Genomic DNA, 24,451 nt, shown 5'->3' with positions numbered 1-24,451 from the left:
GATACCAATGAGCTTTCACAGACTTTCATCTTTGGGTCTCCCTCAGGTCCTAATAAGGGCTTCCTCCCATTTGACCAAGCCCAACCCAGTGTAGAGCAGACACTCACTGCCAAGGCCACAGTATCCATCAGCCACTTTGTCTCTAAGGTGGAAAGTACTGAACCTTCTAATCTTACATATTATTTTTATAAAACATTTCTGACGCTATGCTACAGTCTTTCCTAGACCCTAGTTATAATGAGTTGAAAGACATCTCTTGCCACAAGGGTAATTATAATCAGTGTGGACTACAAATGAATTAGTAAATAAATTATAATTGAAAAGAATAATTGTAGGAATATGGGAGCAGATAAGAAGGGCTTAAAACTCAGGAGGAGACAAAACTTGACTTGTACCTAAAGAAGCAAGTAAGTAGAGACGGGCTATTTCCAAAGTCAATGAAATAGCATGAAAAAAATCCAGGTAAGGAATTAAGCCAGTGGAAAAGGTAAGGTAGTCAGGTGTGGGTGGAAACTGAAACCAATGCTGGAGATATGGCTACAACAAGTACATATGATTTTTCCATGATCCTGAACATATGGATGTTATGGGCTGATCACTCAGAAAACACACTCAGTCCAAGTTTTGTCCAAATTGGAGAGTCTTGGTTTAGCCAGATGGAGACTGCTCCCTGCAGGACCCAAACTGTCTGTGCCAGGAACAGCGCTGGGTCCGAGTTCTATAGGGTTTATAAGGGGAAAAACCATATCCTTGAAAATGTAGGTGCAGGCAAGCCAGCAGGACACAGAAGCAAAAGTTAGCAGTCAGCCAGCCAATGCATATAACCACAACCTTGTTCCGAACACATCTAGTACAAAACTGACTTTTACAAAAAAACAAGTTTATAACTAGGGTTATATCAAGGTTACTATGGTGGAACTTAAAAATGGAGTCACTCAGACTAAGTTCTTTTAAGTACTCTTTCTAACTTATAGCCAGGATAGCTTAACATTACTTATCCTGTTATATTACCTTGTCTTATCTATTAATATCCTTCATTTTATAGGGGGCTTATGAGCTGAGCCAAATCTAAGCAGGGCTATAACATGGAGAGTCATGAAGGAATATATATTTGTCCATTTTGTGTTGCTATAACAAATACAAAACTAAAAGTCGGGTACTTTATAAAGGAAAAAACTCCCATCGTTACGGAGATTCAAGAGCATGATGCAGGATCAGCTTGGCTTCAGTGAATGCTTCTGGCAGATGGCATCACAATGGTGGGAGCAGATGCAAGAAGAGATTATGTGGTGAGATAGGAAGCAAAAGACTTGGGGGGGTGGGGTGCATTCATTTTTAGCAGCCCATTCTCCCAGGAAGGAACTCATTCCTGCTGCACCCACCCACCACTTGGATATCCGAGATCTGCATTAATCCATTCATGAGGGTGAAGCCCCCAATGACCTTAATTACCTTCCACTAGGCACCACCACTTAGAGCTTCCACTATCTCAACATTGCCACAATGGGGACCAAACTTCCAACACATGAGCCTCTCAGGAACATACTCAAACCATAGCAAACCACAAACAAACAAGTAAAAAAGAATAATATATATATATATATATATATATATATATATATATATATATATATTTTATTCTTTTATATCTTAGAATATATATTACATTATTTATATTATGTACTTTAGAAATACCTCTGTGTGTGCCTGAGAAGGCAGAGTAGTGCATAATATCACATATTTAATACCTACCAGGACAAAAGTAAAGGGGCTTAAAGGACCCTTTGCAGCAACTCAAGCAAAGAAGTCAATGTGCTCCTGGTCTAGAGGAGCTGATTGTGGGGATGGTGAGGAAGCAACAGAAGAGAAAGTAAAGCAGATGTCTGCAAAGAGGCCACGGTGACTTTAGCTACCAGGTTTGGATCAATGGACATGAGAAGTTTGGGAAAAATATAATAAATTTAATTTTTAAATGTGAAGATCCAGGTGATATTTAGAGGGCCATGAATTCATTTGTATATGAATTGAACATACTTAGAAGTGAGGATATGCTTAAGACAATTTTAAGGAGTGATTATAAAAAAGGCAAATCCCTGCTTAAGTGATATCTACATCCTAGTTGGAGGGAAGAACATCAACAAACAGAATAAAGAAGTAAATTATTTTGTAGGCTAGTTGTAACAATTGCTATAGAGAATAAAATGGTTTGTGGAGAATTGAGTTTGCAGGTAGGGAGAAGCATAGATGGGTGTCCTCGGGAAGGAGTTATTAAGATGAAATAGAGTCAACAAATATGAGGGTAGAAGAGTGCAGAGAGAGGACAGTGTACAGTCTAGGAGGGCCTTCCAGGATGACATAAGAAAGTCACCTTTTACTCAGAGATTGGAGTAATTAAAGGGCTTAGAGAAAAGGACAGCCTGATCTGATTTGATTTTTGACACCGTTGTTCTTTACCTAGGAGTGAGTGTGGAGGCTACAACAGTCAGGAGGTTAAAGCCATAGACCAGGTGGGAAATGATGATGGTGTGGACCAGCAATAGTGATGGAATGTGATTTCTGTCCTGTCTTTATTTCTTTTCCATCTGACACTTTCATTAGGTTCATGTTAGTAAGTTTAAGTAGTAATTATAAAAAAATTATTTTAAAAATTCATCATAGAAGTGATCCAGTTTGGACTTTTCGTTGTATGGAAATTTTGATTGCTGGTTTAATCTCTACCTATTATGATCTATTCATATTTTCTACATCTACTTGTGTCCATTTTGGAAGTGTTTGGAAGTGTTTCCAACAATATGTCTATTTTATTGAATATATATGCAATATAAGCTGTTTTAGGTGTTCATTTTTTTACACAGAAATATGTTCTTTTCCTATACATGCCAATAGAAAATAAAAGATATACAGAAGAATTTGAATATAGTAGGGAATTCATGGTATGGTTAAAAGATACTGAGAAAAGAACTAATCTGCTTACCGTGTTGCACATGATTGCTGGGTAGGAGCAAGAATGAAACTTTAAGAAGAAGAATATACTAGTCTTGACTGAACAAGAGGTTACATAAAATTTTAAAAGTGGAAGAAGTGGTAAGCATTTTATTTTTAAAGAAAAATGAAAGTTTATATTTCATACTTAAGAATTTTAGATTTATAAACCAAATAAATTAAGTATCATCCAAGGACATGGGGAAATTCCAAATGACCTTTAGGTATTGTGTTTTGATCACACATTGGATTTAATTTACATCTTGTTTTGCTAGATTTTTCCTATGCACACATAGGAAACTGGGAAAATACATTCATTCTACTTTATAGAATATATGGTCAACTTGCAAATACTATTACCTCTGTACTCATTGTTCATAGCTACTCAACAACTTCTAAAAATAAAAGTAAAATTTAAAGACAGAAGGCTGAGACAGAAAAACAAGGGGACCTGGCTGATTACCACAGTTCTACTGGGCTGAATATCTTCATTGTCACCTCTAAATTTTCCTGCCACTTTATGGAAATTGCCATAAAGGGATTTCCATAAACTCAAGGAGAGCGGTCTGAGAGATTTAACCTTGAATAGTGCCTTCATTTCTGTAGGTTTATGCAAATAATGTGATGCACATTTTCCTTTATGAGTGAAGAAATAAAGTTTATTTTCACAATGTAGCTACATTTTTGCTGTGCTCTTTATTTTCATACTCGGTAAGGAGAGATATTTATATGAAATCATCATGTGTCATATTAATGATATAATCAGTTAAGGAGTGATATGAGATATGGGGAAGATTCAAATGTGAAGTGATGAATCATGTTTGAATACTGTAGGGATGTTTGGTGCTGGCAGACATTATTTGGGAGACTCCAGCAGTGGAAGTAAATCAGCATAAAAGCCCTTTCCATATTCTCCCAGAACCACCTGAATTCACCTGCAACATTTTGCCTACAGCAACAGGTTCCTATCTCAAGTGCCTGCAGCTCTTCGGAAAATACTAAAAATCCATTTAAATGCAATAATAAAAATGATTATAGTAATACCACTTAAAGAGGAAATTAAGTATATTAATAATATAAAAGAACTAAAGGAAACATTAATCATAAAATACAGTTACATAAAGAACTGATGTGGTGAAAGCAAAATGGAAATAGATATAATGAGTCAGAGAACAAAAAGTGAACTAGAAAATATCTAAATACCTAGAAAATAAATGTGAGAAATAATTTCAGTGTGCAGGGACATTAAATTAATATTTGGAGTATGCTTGACAATGCAGAGGAAAAGTATTTCCATTGAACTGACTTGTGAACACAGCACATGGGCATCTATTTTATGTGAAATAACCTAACGTTAGAATATATGTAAATTCCTAGCAGTGGCCAGTGACCCAGATGGAATAAGGGTATGTGGCTGAAATAGGAAAGTAGATGTGAAGTGTGACTATTTTACATAACAGGTTAACATTCATCACAGAGCAGTCACTGTGGAACAGGCAATCATGGGGTGATTTCTGTTTTACTGTAATCCTTTCCTCCACTCTTACTGTCAATGCATTTCCAAATTAGAGAAAGGTACTTTCTTGTCCCACACTTTGAAAATATGGTTTTACGGCAGGTCAACAAACCAGCGTTTGTTTGACAACAATGACTCTTGTGTTTACTGTAAGTACATGTCTACTCTTCTTCCATTTCTACAAAGTCTATAAAGTGCTTTTCCACATTTTGAGGAAACTGAAGTGGCCAAAAACTTTAGTAAAGTCTTCAATATCATAAGTAAGCAAAGGACATCATGTGGGAGACCAACCTCGAATGTGACTGAGTTAACTCCCCTGCTGGGCCATGTGGCATCGGGCATCCTACAGCCCCATGGGTTCACTTGTTCCTTTGTAATCTAACCCCTTGCCCTGTTTAGGATAGAATGTTCCATGGAAGTGCCTTGTGTGTGTGTCCCCTTCACTTACTGTGCCCTTGGGTGTGGCCTACCCAGGTGTCAGTCAACCTGCTGACAGTGGACATCATGAAGATAGACTCAGTCCCCTGAAACCTGACCCCTTGCCTCATTTGAACAGCTTCTCCTCAATAAAAGGGGTCAGCGTGTGACTCTCTCTTCCTGTGGACCCTTAAGGTCAGAGGAGCTGTCACAGTGACCCCAAAGAAAAAGGTATTTGTGTCTCTTGTGTGGTTATTTTGTGCAGCCCAGCCAGCCCAGTTTACCTGGAGTGACCCCTGAGCCTATTAGTTGGGAATAGAAACCTGGCAACATCACTTGTAGTCATTCTGTGTATTGGTTGTGCAGAACAATTAGCAAATAGATCTCTTCATTTTATTTAGTAAGAAATTTATGGACTGGATGAATTTTTGCCAAAATTTACACCTTCTTTGCTTACTGAAGATACAGATAAATGATTGAAGTTTTGGTTTTGGATATTAACAATCTTTTATTTCAGTTTTGTATGGTTCATTTATAATCTTCATAGAAATAAGTACCATTTGAAACTCCATTTTTCAAATCAAAGTAACAAGAAGCACAGGAAATATTTTTATTAGTGTTTTCATGATCCCATACATCACACTATGATAGGTAAGATCTGATATAATCATCTTTGCACTGTAAGGGGTAGACATAGGTAGTACCAAAATGTCTCATTTTGTTCAACCACAAGTTATTTTTGTTGCAATCTCTGGATCAGGAAATGTAACTTTACTCAGTTTCATAAACAAAGAAATGATAGAACACAGTTTGTTCATGTGATTATGTCCAAGATAATTTAGCCATTCATTTTTAACAAACATCAATCTTTTTAAATTTAGATTTAGAAGTATTTCTCTGATTCATCCTGGACTTGCAAAATCCCATCTCCAAAACCTCGTTCATGCTGTTGTCTGTCATGCCCAATATGAAAATCTGTCCTTCCTATTGTGCACCATGCTGTTGAATTTACCTAAGTCAATTGTATGTATTCTTCCATCTGTCATTAAAATAATAGTTACATAGAATTTTCTTTTGGTGATTTCTGGGTTATGATAGTACTGACACTGTAATCATTCTCATTTGGAAGGAATTTTTTAGCTACTGCTGTTGCTAGGAAGTAAACTCCTAATTATTCCACACTCAAATGCTTCTGTTGAAAGGATATTTAAGTCAGTGTCATCCTATGGACCGACAAGAATCAATGTCATTTGGTCTGACTCGAGCAGAACTGCAAGTCAAAGTGATTTTTACGTTTGTCTGTACTGTTTTACAACTACACAAGAAGAATGCCATAAAGGCTAGAGGCAGAAGTGATATTATTGGAAAAGGCAGCAGAAAGAGTAAAAATATCCTAATATATACAGGACAGAAACATGTCTTTTAAATATAGTTAGTCATTTCATATTTACATCCTCCTTTTAAAAGATCTTACATTTATGCCTCTTAAGAATACACAGTAGGGGCTGAGGTTGTGGCTCAGGGGCAGAGCGCCTGCCTGGCGCGTGCGAGGCCCTGGGTTCGATCCTCAGCACCACATAGAGATAAATAAAGGCTTTGTGTCCATCTACAACTAAAAAAAATTTAAAAAAAAAGAATACACAGTAATATAGCCTACAAAATTTGTCTAATAAAAAGTTAAATTGCTGTACCAGTGGAAATATTGTCCTCACACACAGGTGTAATTAGTTAGTCGTACTAATCACCACTCTAAATTAGTCCTATTAAGGTTCTATCAAATAATAGCATTCCTGTAACAGAAAAGTAGATCCATAAAGAAAAAATCATTTCAAACACCTATTTTTCATAGGTTTGAGATAATAAACCATTTTAGTACACATTGTGGGTTTTCGTTGTTCTTGCTGTTGTTTATTTCTTCTGGTGTTGGCTGTCTGGAAAGCTGGGCATCTACTTTGGGTCACAGACGCCGAGAAATCTAGAACTCCTGGCGGGCCCAGACCCCCCCTCTCTTCTGGGCGATGACCACCGACACCTCAAACCCTCACAGCACCTCTGAGGCGGGTACAGTCACCACGGGTTAACCAAGATGAAAGCTTGCGCCTGCGCCCCAGCACCTACAGGAACTCCCACAAACCTCCGGGGCACAGAGTGGGCGGGTGGCCGCGCACGTTTCCGGTTTTCCGGTTCCGGACTACATGTCCCATAGGCCACTGCGATCCAACCAATTTAGCCTGGAACTACACTTCCCAGAGGCCACCGGGGCAGCTTCGCCAGGTTCTCTGACTGACCAGGGTGTTGTGATTTATAACCTGGCAGCGAACTTTGGATTTCTGTGAGGAAAATAAAATCAGCGCCCGGCCTCAGGCCGAGGGCTTGCAGACTCGGGCGAGCCCACGGGGTAAGTTGGACTTCTGTGAAGTAAAAGAGTGTGGGGAGCTGTGGGGGTGGGGGACTGAGTCCGCTGCCGCGGGCTGAGCGTGGAGTGGACGGGACACGCAGGACGGCGACCGAGCTCGTCCAGACCGGATCCGAAGCCTGTGTGTGTGCGCGCGGGAGCTGGGGGGCGGGGCGGAATTGGGAACGTCCGCGCCTGTGACAGGGACGCTGTGTCCCCAGGAAGACTGGGTGCGTGACCTGTGAAGCTGGCTTCTCTCCGCGGCGGGGTGCGCCGCGGTGACCGGTGTTCTGGGCTCCCGTTGCCTTCTGCACCCGTTTCCAAACAGCGACAGGGTCTGTCCCAAACAGGTGGCCCCCAAGCGAGCTCAGTTCCTGAATGAAGTTTCCCATCAGGAAGGCTCGAGATGATCTCTATATGGGAATTTTAGAGCTTGAAGTGTTTTCGGGGGGTGGAGGGGACCGAGAAGATTGTTGGGAAATCTCGAGGAGTAGGATTCCCTCCTCCCAGATGGGGGGGTCTGTGGGTGCCAGTTACAGCACTGACGACAGGTACTGCCACCCATGCACTTCCATCCGGTTATATGTGTGAGGAAGGTTTGAGTTTGGCCTGGAGAGGGTTTTCTGAGTCCCCAAAAGGCCTTTTGTCTCCATGGTCTCTTTTTCCAATTCTGTCATTCTTTAAGAGACAGACCCTAACGCAAAGAAATAACTGCTGCCTAAGAAAGAATTAAGATTTAGGAAAATTTGTGTTTCTCTTTTGTACATAAAATTATTGTTTTCGCAATATGAGAATATTTACTTTCCTTTGCCTGAAATATTCTCCGGAATTGTGACCTCTCTAGATCTTGTGAATGAGGTCCTGGGAGATTGTGCCTCCGTTGCTTGTGACTGCTCATTCTCTATCTCTTTGTTAATTTCTTGTTCCCTTTGAACAAATCATTCAGATCCTCTTCTGTGCTCTCTTTCTAAGCATTGTGATGGTTTGGTGGAGAAATGCAACTCTGAAGTTGGCTTTTAGAACTACTTTTTAGATTCTGATTTGGTAAGGAGGACACTTAGTATCTGTGTTGCATGGCATGCTAGGTAACATTTTTGCCTGAGGCATCATTATCAAAGCTTAGCAACGTAGAAATCAGTTTAATGATTTTAGTAAACATGACAAAGTCGTATTCTGGGTGAAGCTTCTAGAAGTGGCAATGTGATTGTAGATTGGAGCATATATAGGTTGCTCTGTGTCCTCAGAAACTTATTAGGTCTTCTTTGAGTTTTGACTGCAGAGTCTATTTCAGAATCATTAGGCCACAAGATGCAGTGTGGTGTGCTGTTGAAGAGTATGAGTTTTGGATTTTAAATATCTGATTTTGAATCTTGGTTCTGTCACTTACTAGATGTTTGAGTTTGAACGATCTGTTTATGCATTCTTGTTTACATCTCTAAAATAGGATTGATAATAGTTTCTGCTTCATAGGGATATAAGGATAATATTTTTTTTGTGGGGGGGGGGATGCCAGGGATTGAACTCAGGGCTGCTTAACCACTGAGCCATATGCCCAGCCCTTTTTAGTATTTTATTTAGAGACAGGATCTTGCTGAGTTGCTTGGAGCCTCACTAAATTACTGAGGCTGGCTTTGAACCTGTGACCCTCCTGCCCCAGCCTCTGGGGCTGCTGGGATTACAGGCATATACCACCTCATCCAGCAGGATAAGATGTTTTAGTATGTGTAAGGTCCATTAAAACAGTGCCTGGAACATTATACATGTTCAGGAAATATTAACTGTTTATTAGTTAGTAATTCTGGATTATTCTCCTTCAGAATTCAGTAGCAACAGAAATAAACTCAATTGGCTAAAAAAAAGAAATTCTTAAAATGATATATTTGACATTATTTAAGAGCCTTCTAGGTGATCACAACCCACCTGTAAACGCATGCGGAATTGTATGTAGAAAATAACAGACACACACACATATTTTTCTGGGGAGAAACATTGTGATTTTATTCTATTAAAAAAGATACTATGCATCATAAAAATACTTTGAACCATTGATGTGCAAATACTTTAATATCTGATAATGATCTTGTATAAGTTCAATGTAATGTAAATGGTTAGGTAAAATCATGTGATGAAATTAGATTCTGCCTTCATCACAACTCTCCATCCAGGGGAATGGCTTGATTTGCTGGAGTTTGAATCCTCTTGTTGTTCCTCAAAATTTTGCTTAATGGTAGTTGTGGCATGGTTTGGAAGCTAAAATGAAGAGACAAAAAAAAGTTTATCAATTTATGTCAATGGGAATACTAAAGCCTCCTTTTCTTCTTTCAGCTCTGAGTTTTTCTGAAGAGGAACCCCATATTTCAAAAAGCATGGCCCAGGTAAGTTAGTATTTAGTTTTAAAATAATGGGATTTTTAGATTACATAGCTATTTTCACTAATTAAGCTGAATTGATCTGCCTGAGAGAACACCATCTAATTGCTTATTGTTTCTTCATTGAAATAATGATGCCAAATAACTGTTTCCTCCTTACAACATCCTCTGATCTTCTAATCAGTGTTCATGAATTCATTGAACAAATAACTGTGCAGGTACTATGTGATAAGTCTTTGTGGAAGGGCTATGATAAAATAATGAAGGAGTGAAATCCATGAGAGAATTATTGAGCTTACTCTGTCTTTGGTTTGGTGAGTTAGAGCTGTTGGCTTTACTAGGTCACATATCCAAAGATTCATAGTTTCCCTGAATCCTGATAAATTGGAATTTTGTATTGATTGATCTCAATCTTAGTATGATGAGATCACATGCTCTTAAGGTTGACTGGGAACTTCACTTTGACATGAAAACATTCATATGGTTTTGCCAGGGGATGTTGAGGGTGATGCTAGGTTAGTCTTGTGTAATGGTAGCATACATCTGATTCTGAATCATCTTCATAATATCCACTGATCAAGAACAGCAAAAAGTGTCAAGTGAGGAATCCTGTATAACAATACAAGTATATTTTCCTAAGTAGTAGGTTAATAGATTACAGAATTGGGGAAACCTGAGACAGTCCAGTCTACATTTATAAATATGAAATAATTTGCTAACTCTTATCTATAGATGAGTTGTCTTTTATGTCCTCATGGAAAATTTTTATTTCAAAGAAGGAAAAGTACTTTTGATTTGACAGAATGATCTTGAAGCATAAAGAATTAATAAATTTTGTAATGCCTACTTTTTAAAAAGAAATTTACTTGAAAGAAAAAAAAAACATAGTTTTTTTCTCTTAAAGGTAGAGACTAATAGTTCTTGAGATTCTATTAGTTGGTACCTAGCAAGCAGTGTCTTGTTGTGCTATATCATATGACAGGGGAAATTGTATTATTTTATTCATTTCCCTGTAGGTCTAGAGAATTGAAGTATCCACAACATATAGAAAATTTTGTCTGTGGCAATAAGATTCTTCTACAATATACTGATACTTTGCTTCCCATATAATTCCCATATCATAGGCTTCCAGATTACTCGATTGCTATATTATTGTTCTCTTACAACACTGAAACTGAGAAATAACTTCTTTAATTTCACCAGATTTATATGAGTTTGCAGTTTCAGGAATCAGTGACATTCAGGGATGTGGCCATTGCTTTCTCTCAGCAAGAATGGCAAAGTCTAGATTCTTCTCAGAGAGACTTGTACAGAGATGTGATGTTGGAGAACTATAGGAATTTGGTCTCACTAGGTAAGTTTATCTCTCTCAAATAACTTAAAATGTATTCCCTGAAATTTTGTCCATTATAAATTTTAGGGCTGTCTTAAGTGAACACAATTGATTCTCCATGATCCCAAAGAGTCTAGCTTTGTTAGGCTAGAAAGGTTGAAAGAAGATTAGAATTCCATTATGGTATAAACACTGACAGAGAGGCCAGGTTTCCTATTGTGTTTATGTTCAAAATTGCTATAAATACTCTATTAAAGTCTGACCCATATATAGGCAGAATAGCTAGACAAAGAGTCCTGATATTTTTCAAATATCTGAAGAGCCTGTACAAATGGTGGATTGTATAAACAGGAATCATTTTAAACAATTTACCTTATTTTATTTCTTGCAACATAATTAATCTGATTTTATAGATAAAATGTATATCTCCTCAACTTTGCATTTAAGATTAAATGACTATCTTATAGATGGAAATGACTCAGGAAACTTTTTTTTCCTCAGCAAAATGACCATTGTAATGTGAATAGTTTATGCTGTGCTTACCATGTATGAGTCACTATTGTTGAATCTTTAATAGATACTTATATTAACTGATTTTTATCCTTAGGATCACCTTTAAGACAGGTACTATTTTCACAGTCATTTTAAATGATAGTGCTCTTTAAGTAAATTACATACTACTTAATAAGATCACATGGCTGATAAGTAGCAAAAGTAAAATTGAACCCAGGCACTTTGTTTCTGCATTCTGTGTTCTCAGTTACATAGTCATACTTTCTGTTAAGACACAGAAGATAAATATGTAGATAAGTAGGTAAGTAGATAGATACATAGATTTCATTTAAAATAAAACCATTTCCCTGCCTGTCAGGTTACTTCAACTCCTTTTCCCTTTTTTGAAGTATTTATCAAAATTGTTTTAGCCTTTATTAAAAATTAACCAAAGCTCAAGGTATTTTTGAATTAATATTTTTCTTTGCTTTATTATTTGGCATGCTTATTTATAAGCAGGGCATTCTCTTTCTAAACCACATGTGATTACCTTATTGGAACAATGGAAGGATCCATGGGAGACAGGGAGGAAAGATAAAAGAAGACAATGTTCAGGTAAGAGTGAGTCAGATGTGGAAACCATCACTGCTGGAAACAGCCCAGGTGGTCAGGGAGGAGGCATATCCCTAGGGTGGTTGGAAGTTTTCCTTCAAAGACCTGTGTGGAAAAGGCCTGAGACTTGGGGAAGAAATAGATATCTCACCAAACTTTCCAAAGGAGCCTCATGTTTACCCATTTTAACCCTTATTTGCCTTCTCTTATTTCTCTCTCATTTTATTTGGGGTTTACAGTCTTTCCTAGTATAATATTTCATCTGTATTTTGAATTTTCATCCAGCTTGTCTTTTACATTTCGATTTATTTATATATTCTGAGGTAGTAATATTGGATCAGGCCCAAGAATGACAAGTAAGGGCTCAAGCCATTTGACTATGTAGAACATCTTAAGTAGGGTGAACAAATACCTTGAGGTAGGAATGAGCTCTGTCAGGAGCAATAAGTGATAGCAGATTAATAGGGAAGAATAAGAAGAAAAAAGGAAGCTAGAGGAGGAGCCAGGTTCTATAGTTTTTTATTAATTGTCAAGTATTTGAATTATTTCTCTAAAAGTAACTAGTGGCTATGATCTAATTTATGTTTATCCAATTTTTAAATTTTAAAAATTTCTGTGATATATGAAATAGATACTAGAAAAACACATTAAAATATACAGCTTGATGAGTTATTATAATGGTTCAGAAGATTAAACATTTATAAAAAATAATGTCAGCCTTCCAGAAAAGTTAAAAAATTATTCAAAGATTTTTCATATATCCCTCTCCAAATGAGGAAATAAAATTTTCCTACTATTGCTTAAGTCTTTCACATACCTCTGTCGAATTATAAACCCTTTTCCTTCCTCCCTAATTAACCATTTAGCCACTTCAAACTTTTCTAGGTATCCCATATCTCCCACTTTCACACGTTCTTCTCAAATTAGCCTACTAAACATTTTGTTGATTACCTATTGGGGTTTTTGGGTTCTTGGGTTTGTCAAGTAATTTCACACAGCTCTCTTTTCTTTTTCCTGCACAAATATGTAGACCACATAAACCTCAGCTGTAGTATCTTGCATCCTCCCACTAATAAAGAGTTTTTAAGGGTACCTTTCCCCGTAGTTTTGGGGTATATGTTGTGTATAGCTTTTTTTGTAGTTTTGCTTTATTGTTTGCTTTGTTTTATGGAAGTTATTTGGTTAAATTAAAAAACAGTGCTAATACTTCCACCCCAATTCTAATTTCTATTTTAGATAATTGCTGTGGATGTTTGTAGAGGGTAGTCTAAATGGGGACAAGAGTAGTAGAAACTGTGGGTGATAGTATTTGGTTTAGAACATGAATGGTTCCAAAATGGCGAGAAGGTATAGTTTTCATGATATGATATGGAGGCAAAGACGGAAATCAACAGGTTCTGGCTTAAGAAGCTGAAAGGGTAACAGTTGCCTGAGATGATAATGAGAAGGTAGATCTAAAGATACCTGCTTTACCTATGTTAATTTTGAGATGACTACTAATCATCCAGTGAGAGATGCTGAGTAGGCTGTTGAATATGCAGTTCCAGAATTCAGGGAACATTTAGGCTCATGTACAAAAAAATATATATATATATATATATTTATTGGCATATGGCTAGTATTTAAGGCCATAGTATTGGATGAGGTGATCTGGAGGGCCAGAACCCCTGAGAATATAATAGTTCTTGTGAGGCTTTTGGTTCAGAAAAGATGAAACAGACAGGTAAAATCATGTTCTGAAGTTCTGGGGGGAAAGTATTCAATCCAATATACCTTGTATCTTAGCAGACTACTTATATTGCTTTGAGCATATTTTGTTTTATTTACATATCATATTTGTATCTCCTAACATATGGGAATATTATACTATTCTTAAAGATGTAGGATTTTGGTTTGTTTTAGCATTTTGCCAACTAAATTAAAAACTACATAAAAAGGTGAAAGAATAATACAATGCCCATCCTTAAAATCTTCACCTAGATTCATAGTGCTTACCATTTTGCTGTATACCTATATATGTATAAAACTTTAGCTATATTATTTAAGTAAGCTTCACAGATTGTAGCACTTTATCCTTAAATACTAAGAAAAAGGATATTATTCTCCCTAAACTCCCACATCCCCCCTCCCCACTTGTGATGTTTCACTGGCAGTACCCACCAAAGGATCATCTTAGGCTCAATTAACCGGTCTTTGGTATTTTGGCTCATTCTTTTAGATCACACAAGAGGAACTCCAGCTTGCCAACACAGAAGCATCAACTGTTCCTCTTAGTATAAATCCTCGGAGTGTTTCATGCAGGATACACTCACAATCATCCAAAAAGTAAGATGCAAAGAAGTGAGGTACACATCAGGCAGGTTTGGGAGTTGCCATGACTTAAAGAAGATATATTTCACAGAATTTAGTATCTGTAACAATGCCATTGGTATAGTCTCCAGGGTCCTCACAAGAGACATGTAATTTAGAAGAGATCTACATTCAGGGAAACTCAGAATATGGATCGGTCTTTGTATCATTATGTATTCATTTTTCATTGTCATTGATTTTATAATTCAAAATAATTATTTGCATATTATTTTTTCATTAGATTTGTTACTGTTTTTACCAGAGCTCCAAATTAAGTCATCTTTTTTTTTTTTTGGACAAACTCATGAAATTCAATTTTTATACTACTTTATTTAGATATGATTGGCATACAAAAAAAGCTGTACATATTTAATATAACTTGATGAGTTTGGAAACCCATCAATCTTAGAAATTATTCTTCCTTTTTTGTATAAGATGACTGAGTCTCACTTTGTACTTCTGCCTCATTCTGGAAATTTATCTGTTCCATCAAGGATTTCTTGATTCAATATTAATAGATTATCATTGAACTATTATTATAATACCATCTTTTAATTTTGCTCTAATTTCATTTCTTTTGTCCAGAGATTTGTTTGCAATCAGCTAATTACTACTGTGTGCTTATAGTTCAGTCCTGAATGAAAGACGTGTTGGGCCTGAATTGAGGAATGTATTACTAGTTATCTGTTGCTTCACAACAAATTACTACAAATGCACTAGCTTAACATTAAATTCATATATTATCACATAGTTTTATAAGTCAGAAGTCAGCACAGATTGGCTAAATCAAGGTATCAGTCATAGCTGCTATTATTTGGTACTCAGGGGTGTCTTCCAGGCTCACTGGTTGTTGGCAGAATTTATTTCCTTGTGGCCCCTTCCATCTATTTAAGCCAAGAGCTAGTAAGGCTTCTCCTTTTTACATTTTAAATATTTCTTACTTCCCCTTCTGCTGAATCTCTCTGAGCCTCTGTTGTCTTCAGCCAGGAGAAAACTCTAACAAATGTTAAGAGTTTAAGTATCCTTAAATCAACCGATTAGTAGCCTTATTTATAGTCCTTTTACCATGTGGCAAATATATTCATGGGCATGATGAACAGACAAAGATCATGAGGACCAAAATATTCTTTACTACAGAAGTGTTTGGGAAAAATAAATTAAAATCATAACAGAAAAATCTTAAGTATAGAATCAGAAACTAGTAAGAAGTCAAGAAATGAGGTTTTGGATAAAAAAAGAAAGACATGGACATCCTTAGACAAGTCCAGCAGTTTTTTAGTATTCCTGGTAAAGTGACATTTTACCAATGTAGGATGAGAAAGATCCAGTCGGCAAACAACACATGCCAAAGAATTTGGGGGAGATGGTGCTACCTACTCATAGAACCAAAAGATGAGAAAATTTGGGTCACATTCTAGGTGCTGAAAGTGGGAAGTGAAGTAAATAGGAACAAAAGGAGCTGTGACTTCATAGGAGGCCTGACATGTAAACAGGGACTGCATTATTTGTAAAAAGGCATATGGGTTTAATCTAAATGTAGAAAGAAACTCTGAGAGGATGAAATATGGGTTATAAAAGTTCCATCTGTGTCAGAAACATTTGTTAGAAATGTTAAAAATATCAATGCCCAAGAACTTCTCTGTATATCCTGATTCAGGGCTCTAGATAGTGCTTGAACATTAGTTTAGTTTAGTTTAGTTTTTTTAACAAGCCCTTTGAAGATTTTGATCTATACCTAAATATCAGAAATGAAACATTTCACTAATCACCAATCTTACTATGAACTCCCATTAACTCTACATTTTTTTCTTTTTGAATTTTATAGTAATTATTAACTAAGCTATTTATTTCTTTTTTTATTTCTTTAAGCTGTTTATTTCTAATTTATTTTATTTTTCAATTTTTATTTTCTCTTTCATAGAAATTATTTTTTCTTATTTGGAAAAAGAAACTTTTTGGTTTTTTAAAATTTCTTTCAGATTTGCAGTTGGAGAAGGAAATAGTCAGCCTTGAAGAAATTCCCCCTTATGAAAAATGTACATCTTTTGCTCTACATCAAAGAGTTCTTAGGAGAGAGCAACCATGTGAATGTCAAGAATATGGGAAGACTTTCTGTCAAGGCTCAAAGCCTGTTCCACACAAGAAAATACATTGTAGTGCAAACCCCTACAAATGTAAAGAATGTGGGAAGAGCTTTAGTAGTGGACATCAACTCACTATGCATCAGAGATTGCACGTTGGTGAGAAATCCTATGAACATAAGGAATATGAGAAGAGCTTTAGTCCTTTTTCATACCTTGTACAACATCAAAAAACTCACATTGTTGAGAAACCCTATGAATGTAAGGAATGTGGGAAGACTTTCATTAGGGAATCAGCCTTTGTTAAACATGGGAGAATTCACACTGCTGAGAAACCTCATGAATGTAAGGAATGCGGAAGGACTTTTAACAGTAGCCATCAATTTATTGTACATCAGCGTATCCATATTGGTAAGAAACCACATGAATGTAGGGCATGTGGAAAGGCTTTTTACAGTGGCTCATATCTTGTTCAACATCAAAGAATCCATAATGGTGAGAAACCCTATGAATGTGAGAAATGTGGGAAAGTTTTTACAGCATATGGAAAACTTATTAGGCATCAGAATATTCACACTGGTGAAAAACCTTTTGTATGTAAGGAGTGTGGAAAGGCCTTTAGGCTTAATTCTTTTCTTAATGCACATCAGCGAATTCATGCAGCTGTAAAGCCCTATAAGTGTAAGGAATGTGGGAAAACCTTTAGTCTTGCCTCATATCTTGTTCAACATGAAAGACTTCATACTGGTGAGAAGCCCTATGAGTGTAAGGAATGTGGGAAGGCCTTTACTACCTTTTCATACCTTGTTCAACATCAGCGAATTCATACTGGTGAAAAACCTTATGAATGTAAAGAATGTGGGAAGGCCTTTGCTACTAGCTCATCCCTTGTTCAGCATCAGCGAATTCATTCTGGTGAAAAACCCTGTGAATGTAAGGAATGTGGAAAGGCCTTTACTGTGTATGGACAACTTACTCGACATCAAAGTACTCATACTGGTGAGAAACCCTTTGAATGTAAGGAGTGTGGAAAGGCCTTTAGGCTTAGTTCTTTTCTTAATGCACATCAGCGAATTCATGCAGCAGTAAAGCCCTTTGAGTGTAAGGAATGTGGGAAAGCCTTTAGTCGTGCCTCATATCTTATTCAACATGAAAGACTTCATACTGGTGAGAAGCCCTATGAGTGTAAGGACTGTGGGAAGGCATTTAGTTCTAGCTCATACCTCATTAAACATCAAAGAATTCATACTGGTGAGAAACCCTATGAATGTAACAGATGTGGGAAAACCTTTACTGCTTATGCTCAACTTGTTGGACATCAGAGTGTTCATACTGGTGAGAAACCCTTTGAATGTAAGGAATGTGGGAAGGCCTTTAGGCTTAGCTCTTTTCTTAATGCACATCAGCGATTTCATGCAGGGGTAAAGCCCTATGAGTGTAAGGAATGTGGGAAAGCCTTTAGTCGTGCCTCATATCTTGTTCAACATCAAAGAATTCATACTGGTGAGAAACCCTATGAGTGTAAGGAATGTGGCAAGGCCTATAGTACTGGCTCATACCTTGTTCAGCATCAGAGAATTCATGCTGTTGAAAAACCCTTTAAATGTAATGAATGTGGCAAGGTCTTGATTAGTCACCATCAACTTACTGTACATCAAAGGGTTCATACTGGTGAGAAACCCTATGAATGTAAGGAATGTGGCAAGGCCTTTAGAGTGCATGTACATCTTAAACAGCATCAGAAAATTCATATTGATGTGAAGCCCTATGAATGTAAGGAATGTGGAAAGACTTTTAGTCGGGCCTCGTACCTCATACAACATGAGAGAACTCATACTGGTGAAAAGCCCTATGAGTGTAAGGAATGTGGGAAGGCCTTTAGTACCTTTTCATACCTGGTTCAACATCAGCGAATTCATACTGGTGAAAAACCTTATGAATGTAAAGAATGTGGAAAGGCCTTTGCTACTAGCTCATCCCTTGTTAAACATAAGAGAATTCATACTGGTGAAAAACCCTATGAATGCAGAGAATGTGGAAAGGCCTTTACTGTGTATGGACACCTTACTCGACATCAGAGTGTTCATACTGGTGAGAAACCCTTTGAATGTAAGGAGTGTGGAAAGGCCTTTAGACTGAATTCATTTCTTACTGAACATCACAGGATACATACTGGTGAGAAGCCCTTTCAATGTAAAAAATGTGGGAAGGCCTTTAGGCATACTTCAGCCCTTAAAGCACATCAGAGAAAGCATATGGATGTACAACCCTAAGAATTTCAGAAATATGGGAATCTTTTTTCTTTCTTTCCTTTTCTTTCTTTCTTTCTTTTTTTTTTTTTTTTTTGGTACTGGGAATTGAACTCGGGGACTCTCTACCACCAAGCTACATCCCCAGCCCTATTTTGCATTTTACTTAGAGATAGGGTCTCACTGAATTGCTAAGCACTTTGATGTTGCTGAGGCTGGCTTTGAACTCACAATCCTCCTGCCTCAGCCTCCTGAGCTGCTGGGATTACAGGTGTATGCTACTACACCCATCGGAAGTCTTTTTTATATATGGTTCAATCATTGTTCAGTATACTGGTAAGAAACTTTTGAAGTAAAGAATGTTGGTAGACCTTTTGAAAATATTCTCATCTTTCTTAACAGATACTCCTTGACTTGCAATGAGATTATGTCCCAATAAACAGATAGAAAACACATTTAATGCAGTACAACTAATCTACCAAACACCATCGTTTAGCCAAACATACTTAACCTTTTTCAGAACAATTACATTAACTTGTAGGCAAATCATGTAACACAAAGCCTATGTCATAATAAAATGTTGAATATATCAGTAATTTATTGAAAAAAAATCAAAATTTGAAGTACAGTTTCTAATGAATACATATCACTTTCACATCATCCAAAAGTCCAAAAGATTGTTAAGTCAAACCATCATTAAGTCAGGGACCCTCTGTTTTAGAGAATTCATAATGTAATTCAGAAAATAGGAAAGCGTCCATTTGTCTTTCTTGTGTTTACAGTATCAGAATTGGTGGACAATTGAGGAAAGGTGGGAAACATTAATACTTAGTTCTCACAGCTTGGATATTCTGAAATTTTGTATGCTGTATTCTAACACAACTGAATGAATAAGAATACGTGAATAAAACCTCCCTGTAACTCTGAAGCCATTGTTGAACTTTAGGTAATTCATCTTGGTTTTTAAAAACTATGTCATGTAATACAGTGAAAGCCTTTAGCAACATGTTAACTATCATCATCATTCCACAGGCCTGTTGATAATACACTCATACTTAACACCTCAAGGCATTGTTTTAAAGTGTTGATAATAAAGCCTACGTTCTTGTAAAAACCTGTGCTCAATAATAGTTTTGTTTGGTTGGTTGGGTGGGGGTTTTTTTGTACCTGGGATTGAACTCAGGGAAGCTTAACCACTGAGCCACATCCACCGCCCTCCAGTGAGCCACACCTACCGCCCTTTTACTTTTTATTTTGGGACAGGGTCTGGCTAAGTTGCTTGGATCCTTGATAACTTGCTGAAGTTGCTTAGAATTTTCGATCCTCCTGCCTCAGCCTCCTGAGCCACTGGGATTATAGGCATGTGCCACTGAAACTGGTTCTTTTGAGTTTTTTTAATAAATAAAGTGAAAATTTGAGAGTTAACCCCTAAAGATATAATTAATTGAGAAATGCCTCTGTATCCACTCATCCATTTTAGAATTTTAGATAAATCTTTCCAGATAACATAGAAAGAAAGAACAGGAGAGGTGATTCATGTAGAGATCATTTCATAAGGTGAGTTACAGTTCTTGAAAGATCCACTTTTACAATGTGTATTAAAATGTTGACACTAGCCTATGATCCACATTATTTGTCTAAAATTCAAGGTAAATTAGAAATCAATAATAGAGTAGCAAATATAAGTAATCCACTTGAAATTTTTCTTTTAAGACTTATGATGAAAACTTTCAACATGGAGAAAAGCAGAAACAATAATAAAATTGCTGCCATTGTTAATAACATTTTGTCTTCTTTATTTTTCTGTCACTGTATCTCTTGTACAGTCATTTCTACATTTGAGAAAACATCAGATGTCACCCCTAAATATTAGTCTATTACTTTTGAGCCCCATCATTTTACACAATTTTGAATTTTTATGGAAGAGTTTAAAGAAATTGTAAAATGCCTTACATTCTGCATTTGATTGTTTATACTGTCATTTAACTTGTTCTTTTTATCCCCTTTTTACATACATATATTATAAAGATTTCATTGGGTTCTAAAGAATACTTCCAAGCTGATGCTGCCTATATCTAGAAACATGTAATACAGACTTTCCATAATTAGTCAAACTTAAAACTTGGTACGCATTGTTGGAGTCATTATTATAAGGCTCCCTTATACAGTGAATAATCTGAATGGTGATATTTTTGTATCTCTATTTGTATAGTTATTATGTTGTAAAGAGAAAATCAAATTTTGAAATTCTTGGAATTTAGAAAACAGCAATATGAGATGCCTATGCATCAGAAACATTTTAATTTTTATTGTATTTACTTATTTTGAGATGAAGTCTTGCTATGTTGCCAAGGCTGCCCTTGAACTCCAGGGCTTAAGTGTTCCACCTGTCTAAGCCTCACAGGAAGCTGGAATTCTAGGCACAGGCCTCCATACCTGGCAGTATTATAATTTGAGGCCAAAGCTGTAAAATTGAAATATTTGTTTATATATAATAGTTTTAATACCAACAGGAAACCATTGTGTTCACCTCTTCATTCTCCACCAATGTAATAATTGCCAGAGTGTATGGAATTACTAAAGCTATTACAAGAAGAAATAATTATATTCAGTTGTTCTGGGGCTGGTTTTTGAAAAGAATTACCTTTCTCATTGAGTCACTTTGTTGCAAATCAACAGACCACAAGCTTGATTTAATTATTTCTCAATGTATACTCTTCTATACCATTAGCTGTGGTCTGAATGTTTATGCCTCCCCAAAATTCTTATATTGAAATCCTATTCCTACGAAGATGGTTTTAGGAGGTGAGGCCTTGAGAATTTATTGGTCCTGGGAGTAGAGCCCTCATGAGTGGATTACTTCCTCAAAAAGAGGCCAAGAGAGGGGCTGGGGTTGTGGCTCAGCAGTAGAGCGCTTGCCTAGCATATGCAAGACACTGGGTTCAATCCCCAGCGTCACATAAAAATAAATAGAATAAAGGTATTGTGTCCAACTACAACTAAAAAAATATTTTTTTAAAAAAAGAGGCCAAGAGAGACCCCACCACCACTCTTTCTGCCATGTGAAGTTAAAGTGAGAAGACAGTTGTTTATGAAAAAACAGGCCCTCATCAGGCATCAAATCTGCTGGCACCTTGATCTTGAAGTCTCCAGCCTCCTCAACAGGAGAAGTGAATTGTCTATAAACCACCAAGTCTATAGTATTTTGTTATAGTAATCCAAGTGGACTAAGATATCACTGTGCCATGGGGTTTTTTTTTTTTTGCTTCAATATCAAAGAATATTGATTATGACAATTCAAAATTATTTGACTGTTGTAGGTCCTTTTCACTTGCATATTTTTAAATCAACATCAGTTTCTATGGAGAGGAAAAAGCTGCTGGGATTATAAAGTGGATTGCATTGAATCTATTAGTCAATATGGAGATAATTCACATTTTAACACTATTAAGTCCACCAACCCAGAGTATGTATTTCTCCTTTTATTTAGATTTCCAATTTCACCAATATTTTGTAATAATCAGAGTCAGATACTCTATATATTTTATGAAATTTATCCCTAAATAAGTAATAATTCTGTCATGGCAAGTACTCTTGATAAACAATTAGAAAAAGATCTTAACTACTGTAGGAATAATTTTTTGCATCTTAATTTTCCTATTATCTAATTAAATTCCTTTGAGTTCCAGTAGCTTTTTGTATATTTCTTAGGATTTCTATACACAAAATTAAGACACTTCTTTCTATCCAGTCTCAATATTCAACTCATACTGTGTTTTCTAGTTCCACGTTGAAAGTGTAAGAGTGGACATCCTTGGCTTTTGTCTAAGGATTGAAAAGATTTGTACTGACATGCTCAAATTATCACAACTCATGTCAGTAGAAATCCTTTAAGCTGACTACTGTGTATTTTATAAAATATATTAATTTTTTGCTTTTTGGACAAAGCTGTCCTAAGATCACCTTGCAATTCCCCTGCACCACTGCTGGAAATAATAATTTCTCTAAGAAATCTCAATTAATTTTGTAGGGAGTGATATAAAAGATGAAACGTTGTGAACTGAATGTTTGTGTTCCAAAAAAAATGCATTCGTTAAAGCCAAGATCAACAATAGTATGATATTTGGAGGTGAGGGAAATAATTAGGTTAGATGAGTCATGAGGGTAAAGCCCCCATAATGAGATTAGAGTCCTTACAAGAATAAGAAGAGTGATCTATTCCTCCCTCTCAACCCCTCATCCCCCACCAAAGAAAGACCTGTGAGCACACAGTGAGAAGGCAGTCATCTACAAGCCAGGAAATGTGCTCTTACCAAGAACTCAACTAACACACTAGCATCCTGAACTCAGACTTTTTCAGCCTCCAGAACTATAAAAAATAAATGTCTGTTGTTTAAGCCACCCAATCTTTTGTATTTTGTGATAGCAGCCTGAGCTAATTAAAGACAGATCTTGTTACTACAAATGGCTTCTGTTACACAACTATCTAAAAAATATGGAAGTGGTTGTGGAACTAAGAGAAAGGAATTTCGAGGTGCATGCTAGACACATGCCAAGCTAGGAGAAGCCAAGATTGCTGTAAAAGGACTTATAAAGATGATTCTGGCTAGGGCTCAGGAAAAAAGAAAAAAAAAAAGTTGTACAGAAAGTTTCCAACTCCTTTAAGAATACATAATCATGAACAGAATTTTGAGAAAAAAAATAGATGGTAAAGGCCATTCTGATGAGGTTTCTGAAGGAAATGTGGAAAATGTGTTAGTCAATGGAGAAAAGGCTATCCATGGTATAAAGCAGCAAAGAATTTAGCTGAATTTTGTTCATATTGTAGTGTTTTGTAGGAAGTAAAATTGGATATTTAGCTTAGGAGATTTCTAAGCATAGTCATGAAGAAGTGGCTTGGGTCCTATTGATGACTTATAGTCAAATATAAGAAGGATGAAATGAGTTGAAGAATTAATTGTTCAACAAAACAAACAATAACAAAAAAGAAACTAAAAGATTGTTTATGTGTCACAAAATGAGAAAGTGTGTTTGGAAGAAAAATCCAAGGGTATGGCCAGCGACCTAATCAGCTCTCAGCAAAAACTCTGCCAGTTTGAACTGAAGGGGACAGAGACAGGAAAATATGAAGGAAGGTTGTTGACTTCTTAGATATCACAGGACTGAATTACAGAGCTATTTTCAGGGGTGCCAACACCTCAGTTTCAATAGACCAGACTGCAGCTGCCCAGAGTCCAGGGGATGAGGCTGTCTGGAGTCTTGAGGGCACAACTTCCACCCAGCAGTGTCTTTGGGTAAACCAATACTCAGGATGCAACTGTATCTGAAAGGCTCACAGCATCACAGAAAGTGGAGCATTGAATAAAAAAGAATTATTTCCAAAAGTTACCATGTTGTCTTATTTGCTTTGATAGGTTTTAGAGTTGGTTGTGTTTCGCCTCCTCTTTCTTCATTGCAATTTCTACTTTTGGACTGGATTATCTATTCTACCATTGTGTTTTGGAAGAACATTGCTTGTCAGATTTCCTGGGTTCATAAGTAGAATGGAATTTTGCCTCTGGTTTTAGTCATACTTCAAGTCTCACCCATATTTGATTTAGATGATATTTAGATGAGATTTTGGACTTTAGAATTGAGAGTCAATGCTGGAGCCGGG

At 36.6% G+C, this 24,451-nt stretch overlaps 1 protein-coding gene across 3 annotated transcripts; it reads left to right on the top strand.

Moving 5' to 3' along the window:
- Positions 1-7,199: 7,199 nt before the first annotated feature.
- Znf30 (zinc finger protein 30) lies at positions 7,200-19,909 on the top strand. 3 transcript variants are annotated; one of them, XM_076839705.2, is made up of 5 exons: positions 7,200-7,313; positions 9,636-9,685; positions 10,901-11,033; positions 12,021-12,119; positions 16,445-19,909. In XM_076839705.2, the coding sequence occupies exons 2-5, from the start codon at positions 9,677-9,679 to the stop codon at positions 18,817-18,819; spliced, it is 2,616 nt and encodes an 871-aa protein (XP_076695820.2). In that variant the 5' UTR covers positions 7,200-7,313; positions 9,636-9,676; the 3' UTR covers positions 18,820-19,909. The 3 variants fall into 3 exon arrangements, with proteins under 3 accessions (XP_076695820.2, XP_076695819.2, XP_076695818.2); XM_076839704.2 differs by having other exon boundaries at positions 10,883-11,033; positions 12,024-12,119; XM_076839703.2 differs by having other exon boundaries at positions 10,883-11,033.
- The last annotated feature ends 4,542 nt before the right edge of the window (positions 19,910-24,451 follow it).

This window comes from Callospermophilus lateralis, chromosome 18 (assembly GCF_048772815.1).
Source record: "Callospermophilus lateralis isolate mCalLat2 chromosome 18, mCalLat2.hap1, whole genome shotgun sequence".
Classification (NCBI taxonomy): domain Eukaryota; kingdom Metazoa; phylum Chordata; class Mammalia; order Rodentia; family Sciuridae; genus Callospermophilus; species Callospermophilus lateralis.
Note: the sequence above shows the minus strand (reverse complement) of the source record. Positions and strands in the feature narration are given on the sequence as shown.